The 22,462-nt window shown below is 44.5% G+C and overlaps 1 protein-coding gene and 3 long non-coding RNA genes across 9 annotated transcripts in view; 2 read left to right on the top strand and 2 right to left on the bottom strand.

The window, feature by feature from the left end:
• The window catches only part of UBE4B (ubiquitination factor E4B), a 146,767-nt gene that overhangs the window by 103,483 nt on the left and 20,822 nt on the right, over nt 1–22,462 (top strand). For all 6 annotated transcript variants that reach the window (XM_077974778.1, XM_077974760.1, XM_077974774.1 and 3 more), the window contains 6 exons: nt 4,584–4,683; nt 6,287–6,414; nt 9,263–9,361; nt 11,097–11,332; nt 18,894–19,020; nt 22,008–22,152. In XM_077974778.1, coding sequence (XP_077830904.1) covers nt 4,584–4,683; nt 6,287–6,414; nt 9,263–9,361; nt 11,097–11,332; nt 18,894–19,020; nt 22,008–22,152 — 835 coding nt within the window. The remainder of the gene's footprint in view (nt 1–4,583; nt 4,684–6,286; nt 6,415–9,262; nt 9,362–11,096; nt 11,333–18,893; nt 19,021–22,007; nt 22,153–22,462) is intronic.
• On the bottom strand, nt 2,946–7,581 carry LOC144336522 (uncharacterized). The gene is made up of 3 exons (XR_013408380.1): nt 7,383–7,581; nt 5,520–6,650; nt 2,946–4,082 (listed from the first exon to the last, which is right to left on the bottom strand). It is a non-coding gene; the product is annotated as an uncharacterized LOC144336522 (long non-coding RNA).
• Nucleotides 7,448–9,034, top strand: LOC144336536 (uncharacterized). Its single transcript, XR_013408403.1, has 2 exons — nt 7,448–8,130; nt 8,430–9,034. It is a non-coding gene; the product is annotated as an uncharacterized LOC144336536 (long non-coding RNA).
• Nucleotides 16,766–19,576, bottom strand: LOC144336537 (uncharacterized). The gene is made up of 2 exons (XR_013408404.1): nt 18,285–19,576; nt 16,766–16,806 (listed from the first exon to the last, which is right to left on the bottom strand). It is a non-coding gene; the product is annotated as an uncharacterized LOC144336537 (long non-coding RNA).

Genomic DNA, 22,462 nt, shown 5'->3' with positions numbered 1-22,462 from the left:
CAATGCTGTGATATAAGAAGTATCTTCTAGGACATAGTTGGGATGTGTGTATGTGTATTGGAAAGAGGATTATCTGAGCAAATCACATATGGTAAATCCAATAATTAATTTTCTAAGCTCTTTAAGTTTTGAATCATTTCCTCTGAATTAGATCAAAGAATATTTGGCAACACAGCTTCATTCAGTATAGGTCACTGTCAATTCAAAGTTTCGGTCAACTAGTTGGTTGCACAATATGAACGTCTCCCAACTCAGAATAATACTGAATCCAGGGTCTCTGGTAGGTATAATCATGTCAGTGATTTTAGCCCTACATAGAAGTATATCAGCATTTTCTTCTCTTGCTGATCAAGCATCCTCAGAATCCATTCCCATACATAACCCTACATAACCGTCATGTTTCTACAGTACATATGTGGTAGGTGGAATAATGGTGTCTCAAAGGTGCCCACATCCTGGTCTCGCAACCTGTGAATATGTTATCTAAGTTGATTAAAGGAACTTTGCAGTTGTGGTATCAGGTTCATGATCTTGAGCTGGGGAGATTATCCTGATTTATATGGGTAGGTCCAGTGTCATTGCAAAGGTCTTCATAAGAGGGAATCAGGAGGGTCAGAGGGAGAGATGGAATGTGATGGGGAAGCAGAGGTTGGAGTGGTTTGGAGTCATGAGCCAATCGGTAACTTCTGTAAGCTGGAAAAGGCGAGGAAACTTGTTTTCCCCTAGGGCCTCCAGAAGGAATCATCCCTGCTGACCCCTTTTAGACTTCCAGAACTCTAAGACTATAATTGTGTGGTTTGGAGCCACTGAGGTTATGGTAACTTCTTATAGCAGCAGTAGAAAACTAGCATAACTCATTAACAAATCTTGCCATTTTTTTTTCTCCAAATGTGTGCTTCTCCTGCATCCAATTTTGTAATAAGGCCATAAGGATAGTCCTTGATCTGATTCTAGTTGTGGTTCTGGAAGCAATGAAGGATGATGGGATAGAACCTAGGGGAAAATAGCATTCCTGCAAGATGACTACCTCCAATGAGGTCATTATAGAAACTGCTTCTGCTAGCAAGCAAGACTCAGGGAATTTAAAGATTTGGGTTGGAGTCAGCTAGTTCTCCCAGACTCCTCCATTTGAACTCTTTGGGTCCCAGTCTTTGCCTTAACTTTGAGATAAGAGGTCCAGTAAAGTTATTAATTTCTTCTGTACTGTAATTTGTAGAACTGGAGCTGCTCCTTTACAGTGGTCTTAGAAACTTCCTGGTTCATTCACATTTCCTTGAGATGAGAATTTAAAATCTGAAGACTGTCATTTTTTTTTTTTCTATTAACTCTGCAACATAATTAGAGGTAGCCACTCCACCTCCTCATTCCAGATCACCAGTGATCATTTATATAGCTGTTTCTCTACTCAGAGCCTTGGGCTACCAGTGTTTCATCCTCAAATAATAATTGTATCTTCACCATCCAGCCCAATTAAACAACTGATCCCAGAGACCCATTTTTTTCGTGAAGTCCTGTTACCTATAAACTCTTGTGATACCAGTAACCATATAGGTCGATATCTTAGTTTCCTATGACTGCAGCAACAAATTACCACAACTTTAGTCACTTAAAACAACACATACTACTATCTTACAGTTCTGAAGTCAGGAGTCCTAAAATCGGCCAGGCAGAGTGGCTTACGCCTGTAATCCCAACACTTTGGGGGGCCAAGGTGGGCAGATCACATGAGGTCAAGAGTTCGAGACTAGCCTGGCCAACATGGTGAAACCTCCTCTGTACTAAAAATACAAAAATTAGCAGGGCATAGTAATACATGCCTGTAGTCCCAGCTACTCAGGAGACTGAGGCAAGAATCTCTTGAACCTGGTAGACGGAGGTTGCAGTGAACCGACATTGTGCCACTGCACTCCAGCCTGGGCTACAGAGTGAGACTCCGTCTCAAAAACAGAAGTCTTAAGATCAAGGTTGCATTCCCTCCGGAGGCTCTAGGGGAGAATCTCCTTTGCCTTTTCCATCTTCTAAAAGCTGCCTATGTTCCTCTGCTCATCACCACCACCTCCCACCCCACCCCCACACTGCCTTACTGTATTTTCCGAGCTAGCAACATAGTATCTTTAGATCTCCTTCTCTTGCCTGGTATATACCAGCACTTTGGGAGGCTGAGGTAGGTGGATCACTTGAAGTCAGGAGTTTGAGACCAGCCTGGCCAACATGGTGAAACCCTTTTCTACCAAAAAATACAAAAATTAGCCAGGCATGGTAACACACCCTTGTAGTCCCTGCTGCTAGGAGGCTGAGGTGCAAGAATTGCTTGACCCCGGGAAGTAGAGGCTGCAATGAGCTGAGATCGTGCCACTGCACTCCAGGGCGACAGAGTGAGAGACCTTGTCTCAAAAAAGCAAAAAACAAGGCCACGCATGGTGGCTCATGCCTGTAATCCCAGCACTTTGGGAGGCCGAGGCAGGCGGATCATTTGAGATCAGAAGTTGGAGATCAGCCTGGCCAACATGTTGAAACCCCATCTCTACTAAAAATACAAAAATTAGCCAGGCCTGGTGGCAGGTGCCTGTAATCCCACCTACTTGGGAGGCTGTGGCAGGAGAATCACTTGAACCTGGGAGGCAGAGGTTGCAGTGAGCCAGATGATGCCACTTCATTCCAGCCTGGGCAATAGAGCGAGAGTCGGTCTTAAAAAAAAAAAAAAAAAAACAAGAAAGGCCAAGCGCGGTGGCTCACGCCTGTAATCCCAGCACTTTGGGAGGCCGAGGCAGGTGGATCATGAGGTCAGGAGATCAAGACCATCCTGGCTAACATGGTGAAACCTCATCTCTACTAAAAATACAAAAAATTAGCCGGGCGTGGTGGCGGGCGCCTGTAGTCCCACCTACTCTGGAGGCTGAGGCAGGAGAATGGCGTGAACCTGGGAGGCAGAGCTTGTAGTGAGCCGAGATTGCGCCACTGCACTCCAGCCTGGGTGACAGAGCAAGACTCCATCTCAAAAAAAAAAAAAAAAAAAAGACAGCAACAAGATCTCCATCTCTCTCTGACCTTTGCTTCCATTGTCCCATCGTCACATCTCCTTCTCTGTCTCTGAGTCCTTTTTTCTCTTAGAAGGACCTTTGTGATTATATTGGGCTGTCCCAAATCATCCAAGATAATCGTCCCATCTCAAAGCCCATAGCCTTAATCACATCTACAACGTCCCTTTCGCCAAGTGAGATCACATGTTCACAGGTTCCCTCGAAGGACTCAGATGTGACAACTTTGGAGGAGCCATTCTTTTGTCTACCATACTCATGTTTCAGTTGTAGACAAAAGAATCCAATTCTTCTGGGATAAGCAGAAAGGGAAACTAGTTGGTTTATTGAATCATTGGAATGGCTATAATAGAAGATTCCCAGAGCTATACTTTGAACAAGGAAGCTGCTTTGGACGGAGGTCAGCTTGACAGCACAGCCTCTGCCACTGCTTCAGCCGAAACCCTACTACTACTGTACTTGCAGAAGGATCATGCAATCATGCAGTCACTTCACAGTACTCACCCTGCCTTCAGTGAGGGTTCATCTCAGTGAAAACTCGGTCTTACAGAAATGCTGGCGGGAGGGGAGTCTAGGAAATGTAACTTTTGGAGATTTAGCAAACTTTAGTATTACACACAACGTCATGATAGAAAGGGGTTGAAATAGTGTTAAGTGAGTCAGTCAAAATATGCAGCATATTAGGTGATGGGGAAGCCTTTACTGCAGAGACGGGTGGTGTTTGAGCAGACACCTGAAGGGAGTGAAGGAGCAAAGCCGGAGATAACCTCAGAGAAGAGCATTCCGAGCAGAGGGAACAGTTGTAAAGGATGATGCCATTAGTAAAATAGCCGTTTGTTTTGGGTAATTGAATAGGCAAAGTAACCTTGAATTTTCATAAGAGACTTCTTTTTTTCCCTCCCAGAAAAGTAAGGGAACAAAGTACTTTCTTGCAGCAAAAAAGATTATATTTCACCAAATCTATAGTGCCATCCATTTGAAGACACATCATTGTTTTAGGAGCCAATAAAAAAGAAAAATATGGCCAGACGCGGCAGCTCACGCCTGTAATCCCAGCACTTTGCGAGGCCGGTGGTGGGGGGCAGACCACAAGGTCAGGAGTTTGAGACCAGCCTGGCCAACATAGTGAAACCCCTTCTCTACTAAAAATACAAAAAATTAGCTGGGCGTGGTGATGGGCACCTGTATCCCAGCTACTTGTGAGGTTGAGGCAGGAGAACCACTTGAACCCAGGAAGCGGTGGTTGCAGTGTGCGGAGATTGCACCACCGCACTCCAGCCTGGTGACAGAGCAAGACTCTGGAAGGAAGGAAGGAAGGGAGGGAGGGAGAGAGAGAGAGAAAGAAAGAGAAAGAAAGAGAAAGAAAGAAAGAAAGATGCTGCCAATTAAATTATAACTTGCCACTGGTTGTTAAGATATACTCTGATTTTTAAGATGTTACAATGCGAAAACAACTGCGTGTGAGAGTCAGTGAAATGGGCGAGATGAATGGATAAGCTGGATCCAGCTGTTTTCTTTCATTTGACTGTTAGTCTTTGATTTCAGAACTGTAGAAGATTTGAAAAATAATGAAAGCCAATGGAAAGATTCCCCACTGGCAACTAGACACCGCGAAATGCTGAAGCGCTGTAAAACTCAGCTTAAGGTTTGTATAGTTAAGTGGAATAATTATAGACCAGCCTCATAATGATAATTTTCCCAACAGAATATATGCCTTGAGTGAGCAGTTTAGTGTCCTTACTTTTTCTTCGTTATTCTTTTCCCTTCCGATAAAATAGTACATTTTAAAACTTGTTGATATCTTACTTATATCTGTATATAATGATTTTAATCTTAGGACAGAATATGGATAGATATACTTCTGCTGTGACTATAAATTCTTAATGGGTTTTATGATTCTTAGTTTAACATCACCTCCCCTTCCCTGCCTTATGCAAGGCTCTCCTCACCTGCTGCCTCCCACCCCCCGCCCCAACACTCATGCACACTCCAGTATATCTAGCCATGCATTTTCAGGGTATTTGACAAAGCGCATCTGTGGTAGTGGAAAGATCTCTTTCCTTTGCCCCTCATTCTTCCTTTTTAATTGAAAATGATTCATCACACAAAACCTAACTATAGAAGGGAATATTCTTGCTGGTGAGACATAGCTAAAAACATATGCCAGCTGACGTTGTACAAATAAAGCATAGATAGCAAATTTATCCATTTTTCTTCTATTCATGTTCCACTTATAAACCTGAATGTTAGCTGGTCATGCATTCTGTTGAATAGTAGGATAATATGTGGAAAGTTTACCTGACATAGCTTTCTAGTACAAGTTAAGATTTCAGTTTAATTTACTAATAGACTAGACTTCTTCAAGATACACAGTTAACCAGGGGCCCTTATCTGGGGTCTGTGGGCCCCCCTAAGCAGCCCACAGATGTGTTTCAAGGGGGTCTATAAACTGCTTAAATTGCCAGGCACGGTGGCTCACACCTATAATCCCAGCACTTTGGGAGGCCGAGGCGGTCAGATCACCTGAGGTCAGGAGTTTGAGACCAGCCTGGCCGACATGGTGAAACCCTATCCCTACTAAAAATACAATAAATTAGCCAGGCATGATGGTGGGCACCTGTAATCCCAGCTACCTGGGAGGCTGAGGCAGGAGAATTGCTTGAACCTGCCAGGCGGAGGTTGCAGTCAGCCAAGATCGCACCACTGAACTTCAGCCTGAGCAACAGAGCGAGACTCTGTCTCAAAAACAAAAACAAAAACAAAAAAACTGCTTAAATGTATACGTCAGTGTGTGTATGCATGTGTGTGTAATTCTATCAACAGACCTCTAGGTAAGAATTCCATCCTTAGTGGACAGCATTTTGCCCAAGGGCAGCTCGTAAGAGGTGGCGCTGGAATTCAAACACAGATTGTTTGGCTTTTTCCCACTAACCACCCTGACAAAAGGGCCTTCCCTGTCACCACCCTCTCCTGATCAAGTTATTTGCTTGTGACCCTTGTAACTCACCATTTTGAGCTTTAACTGTGTGCTAGACCTGGTGGTACTCAGTGGTTTGCTTGCCATGCCTTTGTTTTTCTCAGGAAAAAGATCTTGAGACACAACCAGCATCTTATAGCTAGTTAGAGATGAAGCTTTAGAAGCTCTGGAACCCAAATTTCCCATCTCCAGGCCCCAGTCCCTGCCCAGTCCCCCTGTAGGGACTTAGCTACTGACTGATCTTTGGGTGGGGGCATCCCTGCTTCCACAGAAACTGGTACGGTGCAAGGCCTGTGCTGATGCTGGCCTACTTGACGAGAGCTTCCTGAGAAGATGTCTGAATTTTTATGGCCTTCTCATTCAGCTGCTGCTCCGCATCCTGGACCCCGCATATCCCGAGTGAGTGTGCTTCTTCCTGTTTCCCTCGTCCCTCCTTGGCTGGGCTATGTTGTCTTTATTGTCCTTCAAAGTTGATAACTAAAACCAAAACCCTTTCTTTATCAAGAATTCACTTCTCGGCAAGGCGTGGTGGCTCACGCCTATAATCCCAGCACTTTGGGAGGCTGAGGCGGATGGATAACTTGAGGTCAGAAGTTCAAGACCAGCCTGGCCAACATGGCGAAACCCTGTCTCTACTAAAAATACAAAAATTAACCGGGCTTGGTGGCAGATGCCTGTAGTCACAGCTACTCAGGAGGCTGAGGCATGAGAATTGTTTGAACCCGGGAGGCGGAGGTTGCAGTGAGCCAAGATCGTGCTACTGCACTCCAGCCTGGGCAACAGAGCAAGACTCTGTCCCCACCCAAAAAAAAAAGAGAATTCACTTCTCAATTTCCAGATTGCATTTATATGGATTATGTAGTTACATTGATAGGTGTTTTCCCTGTGATTAGTTACAATAGTAGGTGAATGTCAACAGCTGTTATTTTAATTTTGACAAGTTTTCTTTAAAATTTGCTATAAAGTCTTTGATTGATAGGAAGAGAAATCTATAAATTGGAAGCCAAAAGCTGGAGATAATCTTAGGCCCTCCTAAGCACTGGGTCCAGGAATACCCAGCTAATTCAGAGTGAGCTAAGAACATTGTTGATCACTTTGTCATCAACTGGTCATCTCCTGCAGTCAACCATTTTTGTTTTATTTATTATTATTATTATTTTACTGTTATGAAGTCTCTGGTTCACTGATGTTGGTGAGATTGGCCCAAGATCTGTGAAGAAATGGAAAATATTATTTAAAATATGTGTGTAGGCTGGGCGCAGTGGCTCACGCCTGTAATCCCAGCACTTTGGGAGGCCGAGGCGGGAGGATCACATGGTCAGGAGATCGAGACCATCCTGGCTAACACCGTGAAACCCCGTCTCTACTAAAAATACAAAAAATTAGCCGGGCGCAGTGGCAGGTGCCTGCAGTCGCAGCTACTCGGGAGGCCGAGGCAGAAGAGTGGCGTGAACCTGGGAGGCAGAGCTTGCAGTGAGCTGAGATCACGCCACTGCACTCCAGCCTGGGTGACAGAGCAAGACTCTGTCTCAAAAAAAAAAAAAAAAAAAAGAAAACGTGTAGCTCATTGTCTCAGACAGTTTGGGTTGCACAAAACGACCAAATATGACTATTTTATTTCCTTCCCATTTTACTTATTGCATTAACCTTAACAAGAAATCAAGAAGGCCAGGCGCCGTAGCTCATGTCTGTAATCCCAGTACTTTGGGAGGCCAAGGCAGGTGGATCACTTGAGGTCAGGAGTTTGAGACCAGCCTGGCCAACATGGTGAAACCCCATCTCTACTAAAAATACAAAAATTAGCTAGGTGTGGTGGCAGGCACCTGTAATCCCAGCTACTCAGGAGGCTGAGGTGCAAGAATTGCTTAAACCCAGGAGACAGAGGTTGCAGTGAGCCAAGATTGCACCACTGCACTCCAGCCTGGGCGACAGAGCAAGACTCCGTCTCAAAGAAAAAAAAAAAAAAAAACGTGTGTAGCTCTGTTGTCTCAGACAGTTTGAGTTGCACAAAATGACCAAATATGACCTTTTTATTTCCTTCCCATTTTATTTATTGCATTAACCTTAACGAGAAATCAAGAAGGCCAGGCGTGGTGGCTCACATCTGTAATCCCAGTACTTTGGGAGGCCGAGGCAGACGGATCACTTGAGGTCAGGAGTTTGAGACCAGCCTGACCAACATGGTGAAACCCCGTCTCTACTAAAAATAGAAAAATTAGCCAGGTGTGGTGGCAGGTGCCTGTAATCCCAGCTACTCAGGAGCCTGAGGCACAAAAATTGCTTGAACCCAGGAGGCAGAGGTTGCAGTGAGCTGAGATCGCGTCACTGCACTCCAACCTGGGTGACAGGGTGAGACTCCGTCTAAAAAATAAAAGAAATCGGCCAGGCGCGGTGGCTCACGCCTGTAATCCCAGCACTTTGGGAGGCCGAGATGGGCGGATCACCAGGTCAGGAGATCAAGACCATCCTGGCTAACAAGGTGAAACCCTGTCTCTACTAAAAATACAAAAAAAAAAAAAATAGCCGGGCGTAGTGGCGGGCGCCTGTAGTCCCAGCTACTTGGGAGGCTGAGGCAGGAGAATGGCATGAACCCAGGAGGCGGAGCTTGCAGTGAGCCGAGATCGTGCCACTGCACTCCAGCCTGGGCGACTGAGCAAGACTCTGTCTCAGAAAAAAAAAGAAAAAAAAAAAAAAAGAAATCAAGAGAAGGGCTGGGTGTGGTGGCTCACATCTGTAATCCCAGCACTTTGGGAAGCCAAGGCAGGTGGATCAGTTGAGGTCAGGAGTTTGAGACAAGCCTGGCCTACATGGTGAAACCCTGTTTCTATTGAAAATACAAAAATTAGCCAGGTATGATGGCGCGTGCCTGTAATCTCTGTAATCTCAGCTATTCAGGAGGCTGAGACATGAGAATCTATTGAATCTGGGAGGCGGAGGTTGCAGTGAGCTGAGATTGTGCCACTGCACTCCAGCCTGGGTGCCAGAGTGAGACTCCATCTCAGGGGAGAAAAAAAAGAAATCAAGAAAAGGAAAACATTTCACATACACCCTTGCATATGTACTGTCTTCATTATTCCCTGTTCATTTCTGGTTGTAGTTTCTTTGCCTGTGTATTTATTACATGGTTATATTACAGAATGAATTTTTTCTCCAAATGAAATACTTATTTGATGGTAATGTAATACACTTTGTAGTTTGATGTACCATAATTTCATTTTGTAAATTGTGCTTTTTTTCTCTTTGACAGTATAACACTGCCTTTAAATTCAGATGTCCCCAAGGTATTTGCAGCATTGCCTGAGTTTTATGTAGAAGATGTTGCAGAATTTTTATTTTTTATTGTACAGTAAGTGCCTTTAATATTTTACATAGTTCTAATATGTTTTTATGCATAATACTATAGTATTCTGAGCTGTGTTGCAAACCTCCATTTCATGCCTGAAATTTGATGTAACTGTTGTAACTGAATGCTGCCTAGAGACTGGAAAAAATAAATCCAACTGTGGCACCAGTCCAATTCGAATAATATCTCAAAGACAGAGGCAGAATTAACAGTGCAGATAATGTATTCTGTGAAAATTGAGTTGAATTTCTAATAGTTGAATATGTGTTTCTGAGCAACAGAAGGAGCAGTTTATAAATGTCTGAATGAACATCCCAAACCCAGAAATATCTACATCTATATTTTGTACTAAAATTTGTCTCAATTGTAAAATTGGAGAATGCTTACCAAAAATTGGTTTGAATTTACAACTGATATTGTAGGGTTTTAATTTTTTTTTTCAAATCCTTATTTGGTTTATCAAATTAACATTTTCTTTCTAAAACATTACAGGTTAGAAGAATTACAATTTCAATCCCTTGGCACCATGATAGCACCTATGGCTAGCTGAGGGAGTGGTATGTGAAGTCTACTGTGAAAAGTCAAAGTCATGCTGGGCACTGTGGCTCATGCTTGTAGTCCTAGACGTGCAGGAGGATTGCTTGAGCCTAGTTCAAGACCAGTCTGGGCAATGTAGCAAGTCTGCATCTCTTTAAAAAAAAAATAAATAAATAGCATAGGTCCCCAGTTACAGAATACAAATTGTGAAAGTTTTGTAACAAACAATGGAAAAAAACAAAATTAGTATAAATGATTTTAAACTAAGGGCCAAAACTAAATGGAGCAAGTTATATTGCTGTCATAAAAGCTACCTTTAAAAAAATGCCCAAATAGAGGCAGAAGTTGCAATGAGTGGAGATCATGCCACTACACTCCAGCCAGGGCAACACACAAAAAAAACCCAAATCATTGGTGACACGTGATTTTAATTGGTACGAAATTTTAAAAGTGACTCAAAAGCATGGTTTATTTGTTTAAAAAAACCAACCTTGGAATTTAAGCAACTCAAGTCATATTTTAAAATTTGTTCTACGCACAGTGATACAAAAGACACCTATTTGAAAAATTTCATTTATTCTCATTTTCAAAAGATTAAACAAATAACTATCAAAATTTTTATGATGTTTTGGTAGTGATGATCTTTGTGAAGTTTATCTGATTTAATTGTAAGTTTCATTTGTCGTTAATATAACATGCTACAGCCAGTAACCACGTTTGGTTTTAAATCTGTCTTGTTACAGTATAAATAGTCACTATAGGCTGGGTGCAATGGCTCACGTCTGTAATCCCAGCACTTTGGGAGGCCAAGGCGGGTGAATCACAAGGTCAAAAGATCAAGACCATCCTTGCCAACGTGGTGAAACCCCGTCTGTACTAAAAATACAAAAATTAGCTGGGCATGGTGGCGGGCACCTGTAGTCCCAGCTACTCAGGAGGCTGAGGCAGGAGAATCGCTTGAACTTGGGAGGGGGAGCTTGCAGTGAGCCGAGATCGTGCCACTGCACTCTAGCCTGGGTGACAGAGTGAGGCTCCATCTCAAAAAAAAAAAAAAAAAAGGAAGTCACTGTAAACTGAACGAGTTCAAGGGCACTCCTAAACCTATTTATGCTGCCTTCCCCTCCTCACTCAACTGACACCAGCCCTCACCCAAGGTGAGTTTCTCAGTGGTCTCTTTCTTGCTCTTCTTGCCTCTATTCAGATACTCTCCCCAGGCGCTTTATGAGCCCTGTACTCAGGATATTGTGATGTTCCTTGTTGTGATGTTGTGCAACCAGAACTACATCCGAAACCCGTATTTGGTGGCCAAACTGGTAGAAGTCATGTTTATGACCAACCCTGCTGTTCAGCCACGAACCCAGAAGTTTTTTGAAATGATTGAGAACCATCCTCTCTCCACCAAGTTGTTGGTACCTTCCCTGATGAAGTTTTATACAGGTAGGTTGCTGGAACACACATGGCCTGCCATGTGCTACACTTAGGCAAGGTCATCTAAAGCTAGTGGACGACGTTGCTCTAAGTCTGTTACCTAATATCCTGCTACCTCTGTGTATAACCTACTAACCTGTGACCTGCAGAGGATGTACTTTTGGTTCGTCTTGCCCTGAGTACTTGGGAATAGGACAACCATTTCACCTACTGGTCTCTGATGATTCAGCAGGAACCATTGAAAGTCAGATGATTAACACCAAGACCCAGCTGGTATCAACAGTACAAGTTGGTAGTGTTATCTGAATGGAATTATCTGGTTCATTTTACCTTTGAACTTAAAGTATTTGTTTTTTAACACTATCCTATAACCCAGTTTCCAAACTGTGGGTATAACAGGGAGCTTGTTAAAAATGCATATTCTTGGGCCAGGTATGGTGGCTGACTCCTGTAATCCCAGCACTTTGGGAGGCCGAGGCAGGCGGATCACAAGGTCAGGAGTTCAAGACCAGCCTGGCCAGTATGGTGAAACCCTGTCTCTACTAAAAATACAAAAAAAAAATTAGCCAGGTGTGGTGGCAGGCACCTGTAGTCCCAGGGAGGTTGAGTGAGGGGAATCGCTTGAACCCGGGAGGCGGAGGTTGCAGTGAGCCGAATTCCTGCCACTGTACTCCAGCCTGAGCGAGCTAATGAGACTCCGTCTCAAAAAAACAAACAAACCACTTTTCACCTGTCAAATTTATTTCTTAAGTTGAAAGTTCCTGGTGCAAATATGGTTGTAGAGAAGTAAGCTAACCTGCAAAAAACCTGCTTAATCTACCCTATACCAGTGTGCAGATTTCGTGCTATGAAGCTCCCATGAGAATGTAAATTTAAAGCCTTTCTTTTTTTTTTTTTTTTTGTTTTGTTTTGTTTTTGTTGAGACAGAGTCTCGCTTTGTCGCCCAGACTGGAGTGCAGTGGCCGGATCTCAGCTCACTGCAAGCTCCGCCTCCCGGGTTCACGCCATTCTCCTGCCTCAGCCTCCCGAGTAGCTGGGACTACAGACGCCCGCCACCTCGCCCGGCTAGGTTTTTGTATTTTTTAGTAGAGACGGGGTTTCACCGTGTTAGCTAGGATGGTCTCGATCTCCTGACCTTGTGATCCGCCCGTCTCGGCCTCCCAAAGTGCTGGGATTACAGGCTTGAGCCACCGCGCCCGGCCCAATTTAAAGCCTTTCTAAAAGGCAGTTTAGCAGCCCACACCAAGAGCCTTAAAAATGCTTTTACAGCCAGGCGCGGTGGCTCACGCCTGTAATCCCAGCACGTTGGCAGGTGGATGACCTGAGGTCGGGAATTTGAGATCAGCCTGGCCAACATGGAGAAACCCCATCTCTACTAAAAATACAAAAATTAGCTGGGCGTGGTGGCGGCACCTGTCTTCCCAGCTACTCAGGAGGCTGAGGCACGAGAATCGCTTGAACCTAGGAGGCAGAGGTTGCAGTGAGCCGAGATCATGCCAGTGCGCTCCAGCCTAGGAGACAGGGCGAGACTCTGTCTCAGAAAAAAAAAAAAAAAAAAAAAATATATATATATATAGGAAGACTGAAGCAGCAAAAAAAAAGAGCACTGGGGTAACAGATAAAAGGTGCAAGAAGTAGCCATCCTTTACATCTCTTATCCCTCAGTCTGGGGACCCAAGGGAAGAGCCTGGGGATCTCACAACCCAGCTGCCCTGATGAGGGCTTGGACAGAGCTAGGACCCAGTCCTCTGTGGAAGGCCCTTGGCCAGTTGGTGCTGGTGTCTCGGGGGGTGTGCACGGTTGCTAGCTCCGGGGGTGTGAGACAAAGCTGAAAATTGGAACCAACTGCTACTACTGACAGTAAGTACAAGGTCCTAAGTCCCTTGTTTCTCCTTCAGTTTTCCAGTTCTCCTGCAGCACCTCCTATTGGCAACCCTAGAGAGGGCAGGCTACCAAAGGAAAGATTCTGCAGTGCCAGCCCCAGAATCACAAAGCCAACTGCTAAGAGTGCATGTGGGCCACGCACGGAGGCTCCAGCAAATAATCCCAGCACTTTAGGAGGGCAAGGTGGGAGGATCGCTTGAGCCCAGGAGTTGTAGACCAGCCTGGGCAACATGACGAGACCCCATCTCTGTGAAAAATTTAAAAATTAGATGCCTGTTGTCGCAGCTACTAAGGAGGCTGAGGTGGGAGGAAGGCTTGAGCCCAGGAGTTAAAGGCTGCAGTGAGCTGTGATCTTGCCACTGCATTCCAGCCTGGGAAACAGAGCAAGACCCTGTCTCTAAAAAAATAAATAAATAAAATAAAAAGACTGGGTTTCGGCCGGGCACGGTAGCTCACACTTATAATCCCAGCACTTTGGGAGGCCAAGGCCGGGGGATCGCCTGAGGTCAGGAGTTTGAGACCAGTCTAGCCAACATGGTGAATCCTAGTATCTGCTAAAAATAAAAAGTTAGGCCAGGCACGGTGGTTCACGCCTGTAATCCCAGCATTTTGGGCGACTGACGTGGGCGAATCGCAAGGTCAAGAGATTGAGACAATCCTCGCCAACATGGTGAAACCCCATCTCTACTAAAAATACAAAAATTAGGCCTGGCGTGGTGGCTCACGCTGTAATCCCAGCACTTTCGGAGGCCGAGGCGGGCGAATCACCTGAGCTCGGGATTTCGAAACCAGCCTGACCAACGTGGTGAAACCCTGTCTCTACTAAAAATACAAAATTAGCCTGGCATGGTGGCACATGCCTATAATCCCAGCTACTCGGGAGGCTGAGGCAGGAGAATCACTTGAACCCACGAGGCAGAGGTTGTGGTGAGCCAAGACTGAGCCATTGTAATCCAGCCTGGGCAACAAGAGCGAAACTCCATCCTAAAAGCAAAAATTAGCTGGACGTGGTGGCGCACACCTGTAGTCCCAGCTACTCGGGAGGCTGAGGCAGGAGAATCTCTTGAACCTGGGAGGCGGAGGTTGCAGTGAGCCGAGATCGCGCCACTGCACTTCAGCCTGGTGACAGAGCAAGACTTCATCTCAAAAAAAAAAAAAATTAGCCGGGTGTGGTGGTGCATACGTGTAATCCCAGCAACTTGGGAAGCTGAGGCAGGAGAATCACTTGAACCTGGGAGGTGGAGGTTGCAGTTAGCTGAGATCTAAAAAAATAAAAGAGTGGGTTTGGAGCTATGGTACAACAGCTGACTAGCTATACTGTGACATAAGAATTTAATTTCTAGAAATTTATTCTGTGGAAATAATTATGAGCATTTGTAAGTGATGTTCTCCATAACATTATTTATAATGTAGTGTAGTGAAAACAATAAAAACAACTGGCTGGGCTTGGTGGCTCAATCCTGTAATCCCAGCACTTTGGGAGGCCAAGGTGGGTAGATCACTTGAGGTCAGGAGTTCAAGACTAGCCTGGCCAACATGATAAAACCCCGTTTCTACTAAAAATACAAAAATTAGTTGGGTATGGTGGCGCGCACCTGTAATCCCAGCGGAGGTTGCAGTGAGCTGAGATGGCACCACTGCACTCCAGCCTGGGCAACAGAGTGAGACTACGTCTCGGAAAAAGAAAAAAAATCATGACTGAAATTTCTGCCAGTTATAGATACAAAGTTGTATGTTATCCATAAAGTGGACCTATATGAGTCATAAAAAATAATGTGTTATTTATGTTAAGTGGTTTAGCAACAAAAAGTCAAGAAAATGAAACACTGTGTTCACATTTATATTAGAAAAAAGTAAAAAAGAAAAGAAAAAAAGGCCGGGCTTGGTGGCTCTCATCTGTAAAATCCCAGCACTTTGGGAGGCTGAGGCAGGAGGATCACCTGAGGTCAGGAGTTGGAGGCTTAGCCTGGCCAAAATGGTGAAACTCTGTCTCTACTAAAAGTACAAAAAAATTTAGCCAGTCATAGTGGTGCACACCTGTAGTCCCAACTTCTCTGGAGTCTGAGGCAGAAGAATCGCTTGAATCAGGGAGGAAGAGGTTGCAGTGAGCCACGATCGTGCCATTGCACTCCAGCCTGGGTGACAAGAGCAAATCTCCATCTCAAAAAAAAAAAAAAAAAGAATGTAGGGAAGGACATATACCAAAATATTAACAGTGCATTGGTTATTTTTGAATGATAGCATTATAAATAGTTTTTATTTTTATTTTATTATCTGAACTTCTTAATTTTTCTACAGTAAACGTGTGTTGTTAGTAGTAAAGATAAAATAATTTTAGTTAAATTTATTTTGTAGTCAGTGTTCTGGGCCTGTCAGTGTGGCTTCAGGATAAAGAGAGAATGAGAGAGAGAGAGAGAGAGAGAGAGAGAGAGAGTGTGTGTGTGTGTGTGTGTGTGTGTGTGTGTACACACAACAGAACTGGGCCTGTTGCCTATGAGACCAGTGCTGGGCCTAGTGGAGGTCTGCTGGGAATGTTCCAGAAGGTGATGGGTGGGGGTTGTTCTCTCTTTCATCTTTGCCATGTGTGCCCTCTGGCCTGGACCACCTCTGTAGTCATGGATGGATGACATCTGTACTAATAATAGCCACCACTCATTGAATGCTTACTAATCCTTTCACTTAATCCCCACAGCAGCCCTAAAGATAGTACTATAAATACCTCCACTTTACAAATGAGGAAACTGAAGCTTAAAAGGGTCAAGAAGCTTGCTGAAGGTCAGTGGCTAGCAAGTGGCAGCAACCTCGCAGATGCCCTTTAGCACAGGTGCCCCTGACTACTACAGCTACTAAGGGACTGGTGTGAGGGTACCCCCGAGGGAGGAATCACAGACATAGTCCCCAGTGCTCATTGCCTCCATGTGAAGACCTGGCCGATTAGGTCCTGGTCCCGGAGTAGATGGGACTCTCAGATATAAATTAGAGTTGCCACACATAAAATCAGTATGTGGAACAAGCTCCTCTTACACCACACAGATAGTATTTTAGCTTAGAAAATGCTCAAGTTAGGCTGGGCGCGGTGGCTCACACCTGTAATCCTAGCATTTTGGGAGTCTGAGATGGGTGAATCACTTGACGCCAGGAGTTAGAGACCAGCCTGGCCAACATGGTGAAACCCTGTCTCTACTAAAAATACAAAAGATTATCTGGGTGTGGTGGCGGGGACCTGTAATGCCAGCTACTTGGGAGGCTAAGGCAGGGGAATTGCTTGAACCAGGACCTGGGAGGTGGAGGTTGCAGTGAGCCAAGATCTTGCCACTGTACTCCAGCCTGGGCTACAGAGACTCCATCTCAAAAAAAAAGAAAGAAAGAAAGAAGGCAGCAAGAATACCTGGGTGGGGAGAGAGAGGTTCCACACAAGTCGAGTCCACTTACGGCCTTCTGGAACCAGGACCTGGGAATTAGAACTTGGGCTGGTATGATTTTGATGGAACAGTACAAGTAAATAAGAAGAAAAAAAATGTTGGGAGAAATGTATATTGTTTCATTTTCTTTTCTTTTCTTTTCTTTTTTTTTTTTTTTTTTTGAGGTAGGGTCTTGCTCTGTCATCCACGCTAGAGTGCAGTGGCACAATTACAGCTCCATGCACTCTTGACCTCCCGGGCTCAAGTGATCCTCCTATCTCAGCCTCCCAAGCGGCTGGGACTACAGGCATGTGCCACCACACCTGGCTAATTTTTGTGGTTTTTGTAGAGACGGGGTTTCACCATGTTCACCAGGCTGGTCCCAAACTCCTGAGCTCAAGTGATCTGCCCACCTGGGCCTCCCAAAGTGCTGGAAATACAGATGTGGGGCCCTGCTGAGATACATATTGTTACATAATAAATTAACAATGTTTACTGAGTCTCTACTATATTCAGAATTTGATGCAGATATTAGGGGCATTTTAGATGATATGAGGCATTGAGTTGGTCCTCCAGTATCTTCCTCTTGTAGGCTGTCCTTATGTCAGCATGCCACACTGTAGCTCACACTTTTATACAATTAATAAATGACATTTAGTTTATTTTAAGGAAAGGTTGACTTAATGAGTATACATAAGTACTTTCAGATCTTAATATGATAGGTGTTAATTATCTTATTCTTTTATTTTTAAATAGCTGTTTTCTTTTTTGGTCACACACACAAAAATATGTTCTTTGGAAAATATAGAAAATATCAAAGACAAGCTATAGTGGCTCACACCTGTAATCTCAGTACTTTGGAAGGACGAGGTGGGAGGATCACTTGAGGCCAGGAATTTGGAATCAACCTGGGCAACATAGACCCCATCTGTAAAAAAATAAAAATGAAAAAAAAAGTTTTTGAGACGGAGTCTTGCTCTGTTGCCCAGGCTGGAGTGCAGTGGCATGACCTTGGCTCACTGCATCCTCTGTATCTGGATCTCTGTATCTGGATTCAAGCAATTCTCCTGCCTCACCCTCCCGAGTAGCTGGAATTATAGGCACACACCACCATGCCCAGCTAGTTTTTGTATTTTTATCAATAGTAAAGGCGTGGTTTTGCTATGTTGGCCAGGCTGGTTTTGAACTCCTGGCCTCAAGTGATCTGCCTGCCTCAGCCTCCCAAAGTGCTGGGATTATAGGCGTGAGCCACCACACCTGGCCGTAAAAAATAAGCCGGGCGTGGTGGATGCACCTCCAGTCCCACCTACTTGGGAAGCTGAGGTGGGAGATCACTTGAACCTGAGAGGTTGAGGCTGTAGTGAGCCATTATCACACCACTGCACTTCACCCTGGGCGACAGAGCAAGACCCTGTCTCCTAAAAAATAATAATAAAATAATCGGGCATGGTGGCTCACGCCTGTAATCCCAGCACTTTGGGAGGCCAAGGTGAGAGGATCATGAGGCCAAGAGATGAGACCATCCTGGCCAATATGGTGAAACCCCATCTCTATTAAAAATACAAAAATTAGTTGGGCATGGTGGCTTACGCCTATAGTCCCAGCTACTCAGGAGGCTGAGAGGAGAATTGCTTGAACCCAGAGGCAGAGGTTGCAGTAAGCTGAGATTGCGCCACTGCACTCCAGCCTGGCAACAGCGAGACTCTGTCTCAAAAAATAATAATAATAATAAATTAAAATTTGTCATGAATTCTGAAATTTCTCAGCCTAAGCTTTTGCCATTTGGACAAACAAGTTTGATTTTCATCCCTCTTTAGTAGGTATAGGGATGGTAGACACATTGGTTTTTTTTCAACACCAAAAATGGTCAATAGATAGACACATTTAAGAAGTACGTGGCCCTCAGTAAAATTAAACCTAACTTTTTATCTGCTGAAGGATGTCCATTTGAGGTGCCATAGATTTTCTGTAAATTAATGACTTAAAATTAGGTGGGGGAGTATGATAATTCAGCTTTTGGTCGTTGGTAAGTTGACGCTGTCCTAATGATGGGAGTTTTCCTAGCCCCGTTCCTTTCGGTGGTGTGTCGTTGTCAAATCTTCATTGTGAAACTTTTGTCTCTAAAAGCAGCTTATCATTTCTGTCCTGCCTTACATGCAGAGGTGCAAAATTTCACCGGCTCTCTGATGTTGCACATTTACATTCACTATCATTGTTGGGGCAATAACTGGATTTGGAAAGTAAGAAAGTACATATCCCTCAGTCCCTTTGTCTTTCTTCTTTAGATGTTGAGCATACCGGAGCCACCAGCGAGTTTTATGACAAGTTCACAATTCGCTATCACATTAGCACCATTTTTAAAAGCCTTTGGCAAAACATAGCTCACCATGGCACCTTTATGGAGGAGTTCAAGTGAGTATGGGGCCCCTCGTGTCACAACTTGCTTTCTTGCAAATCGCAGGTAGGATTGCAGCTTAAAAGCTGGCACAGCTGGGTTCTGGTGGACTGTTTGCTTGGTGGTCTCAGACTCCTTTTGAGTTTACCACAAGGTGCCACTAAATGTGGGCAGGATTTTTAAAATGGCTTTGCTTGCAAGATATTGCTGAATTTTAGATTTGTCAAGATACCTTGGGGGTGGTACACAAGCAAAGATCCTATAGGGCAGAGAGTGGTGGCTCACGCCTGTAATCCCAGCACTTTGGGAAGGGCAGAGGAGGGCGGATCACTTGAGGTCAGGAGTTCAAGACCAGCCTGGCCAACATGGTGAAACCTCATCTCTATTAAAAATACAAAATATTAGCTGAGTGTGGTGGCACACGCCTGTTATGCCAGCTACTTGGGAAGCTGAGGCAGGAGAATTGCTTGAACCCGGGAGGCAGAGGTTGCAGTGAGCTAAGATTGTGCCAGTGCTCTCCAGCCTGGGCCACAGAGCGAGACTCCGTCTCAGGAAAAGAAAAAAAAAAAAAAGGCCGGGCGCGGTGGCTCAAGCCTGTAATCCCAGCACTTTGGGAGGCTGAGACGGGCGGATCACGAGGTCAGGAGATCGAGACCATCCTGGCTAACACGGTGAAACCCCATCTCTACTAAAAATACAAAAAACTAGCCAGGCGAGGTGGTGGGTGCCTGTACTCCCAGCTACTTGGGAGGCTGAGGCAGGAGAATGGCGTAAACCCGGGAGGCGGAGCTTGCAGTGAGCTGAGATCCGGCCACTGCACTCCAGCCTGGGCGACAGAGCGAGACTCCGTCTCAAAAAAAAAAAAAAAAAAAAAGAAAGAAAAGAAAAGATCCTATGAATATGCTGAGATGTTGGGTTAAGTGTTTTTTTGGTGTTTCTATGATGACAGTGTTAAATGAAGTTGTCAAAATGAGTGAAATGAAATCTTAGTTCTTGAACGTTGGAAGGACTTTAGATTTTGCAACAATTAGGTCAGAGCTGTCATTTAAAGTATCATTCTTTGTAGTAAGGCCCTAAACCTTAATTAAAGACTTTTCATGTACCTACCTGAAATCTGAGTGACTGCTTAAACCTGGACATTAGTAATCCCATCTAAATTATCTGTCAGTGTCTAAAAACAAAAGGGAGATGAAGATGCTGAACTCTTGGATTATTCTTCAAAAATTTTATCCTATCTAAGGGCCGGGCGCGGTGGCTCATGCCTGTAATCCCAGCACCCAGGCTGAGGCGGGCGGATCACGAGGTCAGGAGATCGAGACCATCCTGGCTAACACAGTGAAACCCTGTCTCTACTAAAAATATAAAAAATTAGCCAGGCGTGGTAGCGGGCGCCGGTAGTCCCAGCTACTTGGGAGGCTGAGGCAGGAGAATGGCATGAACCCGGGAGGTAGAGCTTGCAGTGAGCCAAGATCACGCCATTACACTCCAGCCTGGGTGACAGAGCAAGACTCTTTCTGAAAAAAATAAATAAGTAAATAAATAAATAATAATTTTATCCCATTTCTTGGATCTTTTGCAACCCATGTTAGATCTTTGATCAAATCTAGCTATACTTGTTAACCGAATTACTAGTCAATAATATACATATTACCAGTGGAATAACTATTTGCTAGATAGATTTCTGTGGAGCAAACTCTTTAACTTTTTGTTTCCATAAACTGCTCTTATGGTCAGAATTGTGTTCCAGCTAAAGCCTGGCACAAGCTTAGGACACGAGGCAGGCCCATGGCTTGGTCTCTGAATGGTGCTGATTGGAGCACTTGTCCTGAACTTACCATGTTCCTGAGATTGAGGCCTCCTGTCCCTGTTCACAGGAACTTCTCTTCCCCAGGCATGGGCTTACCACCCCCCAAGTGCACAGTTGTAGACCCTGAAGTGTAGCTTCTTTTTTCTCTACGAATCTGGCAGCTCCAGAGTCTAACAGAGGTAGGCCAAGCTATTTCAGTTCACCGACAAGTTCTCGTTATAACACGATTTGCAGAACAGTTCCTTAGATTGGAAGCTTCTGGTTCTAAAGTAAGTTAATATCCCACTTTATCAATATTACAGGTTCCAATTTTTCTTCAGTGCGTCAGTCTTTGTGATAAGGAATAACTATATCAGTAGTTATCTGTTATATGTGGTTAATTATTTGCTTTTTCTTGGTATATTGGTGAGTATATGCGTATTTCCTGTTCTAGTCTGGAGAACGTGTTTTCTCTCCTTAAAAACACTGAGGGAGTGAACTGGGTAAGCTAGGTAAGCTAGGTAAGCCTGCTCTGGGAAGCGGGGTGGGGGAGTCAGCATTTGCTGGTTTTCCATGGTGTGACTATTTCCTCCATTGACCAATTTAAGGTGCCAGGGGAATCTGGTTATAAAATTCTGGAATATTTAGCACTTGACTGTCATCAATCATGCAAGGTGGCTCCAAACACCACTGGAATGAGCTTATCATAAACAATTTAAAAGAATAACAAAAATCCAGGCCACGTGCAGTGGCTCATCTCTGTAATCCCAACACTTTGGGAGGCTGAGGTGGGAAGAACGCTTGAGCCCAGGAGTTTGAGACCAGCCCTGGCACCATAACAAGTCCCTGTCTCTACAAAAAATACAAAAGTTAGCTGGGCGTGGTGGCGTGTGTCTGTAGTTCCAGCTACTTAGGAGGCTGAAGCAGGAAGATTGCTTGAGCCCTGGAGGTCGAGGATACAGTGAGCTGTGATCGTGCCACTGCATTCCAGGCTGGGCGACAGAGCAAGACCCTGTCTCAAAAAGAAACAAGATTAACAAAATCTAAAGAGAAGCTTGGTAGTCCTTGAATTCCACAGTGCCTGACTTGTGCCAGGGTAGGCAGGCTTTTAGGGTGAGATAGTTGCAGTGTGGGTAGAGGCGCCTGTTCCCTGGGATTTGCAGTGGCGTTTTGCTTCAGGGAGATGTATGACCATGCACAATATAATTGCCTTTCCAGCTCCGGGAAGCAGTTTGTTCGCTATATAAACATGTTGATAAACGACACGACGTTTTTGCTTGATGAAAGTCTGGAGTCTCTGAAGCGAATCCATGAAGTGCAGGAAGAGATGAAGAACAAAGAACAGTGGGACCAGTTGCCCCGGGTGAGGACGTGGTCCAGAGGCTTGGACAGCTTTGCAGGCCATCTGCCTCCGGACACGGGCAGAGCTGCTTTGGGGCTGCATTTGTGGGTCTGATGATATGCGATCTGACTTGCTGGGATTTTCCTTCCATGAAATCATATTGCAGGGTTGGAATAGGAAAAATCTGAAACACCTTATCTGGAGCTAAGAAATGGGTTGAGAAGTCTTTGAAAATGTACACTGAAAACTTTCTCTGCCTTTTTAATTTTAAAGGACTTTTTTGGAGAAGAGCTTTTATTGTCTGAATATATTAAGATTCATGAACATAATT

This window comes from Macaca mulatta, chromosome 1 (assembly GCF_049350105.2).
Source record: "Macaca mulatta isolate MMU2019108-1 chromosome 1, T2T-MMU8v2.0, whole genome shotgun sequence".
In the NCBI taxonomy this organism is placed as follows: domain Eukaryota; kingdom Metazoa; phylum Chordata; class Mammalia; order Primates; family Cercopithecidae; genus Macaca; species Macaca mulatta.
This window is presented reverse-complemented; position numbering and strand designations above follow the sequence as displayed.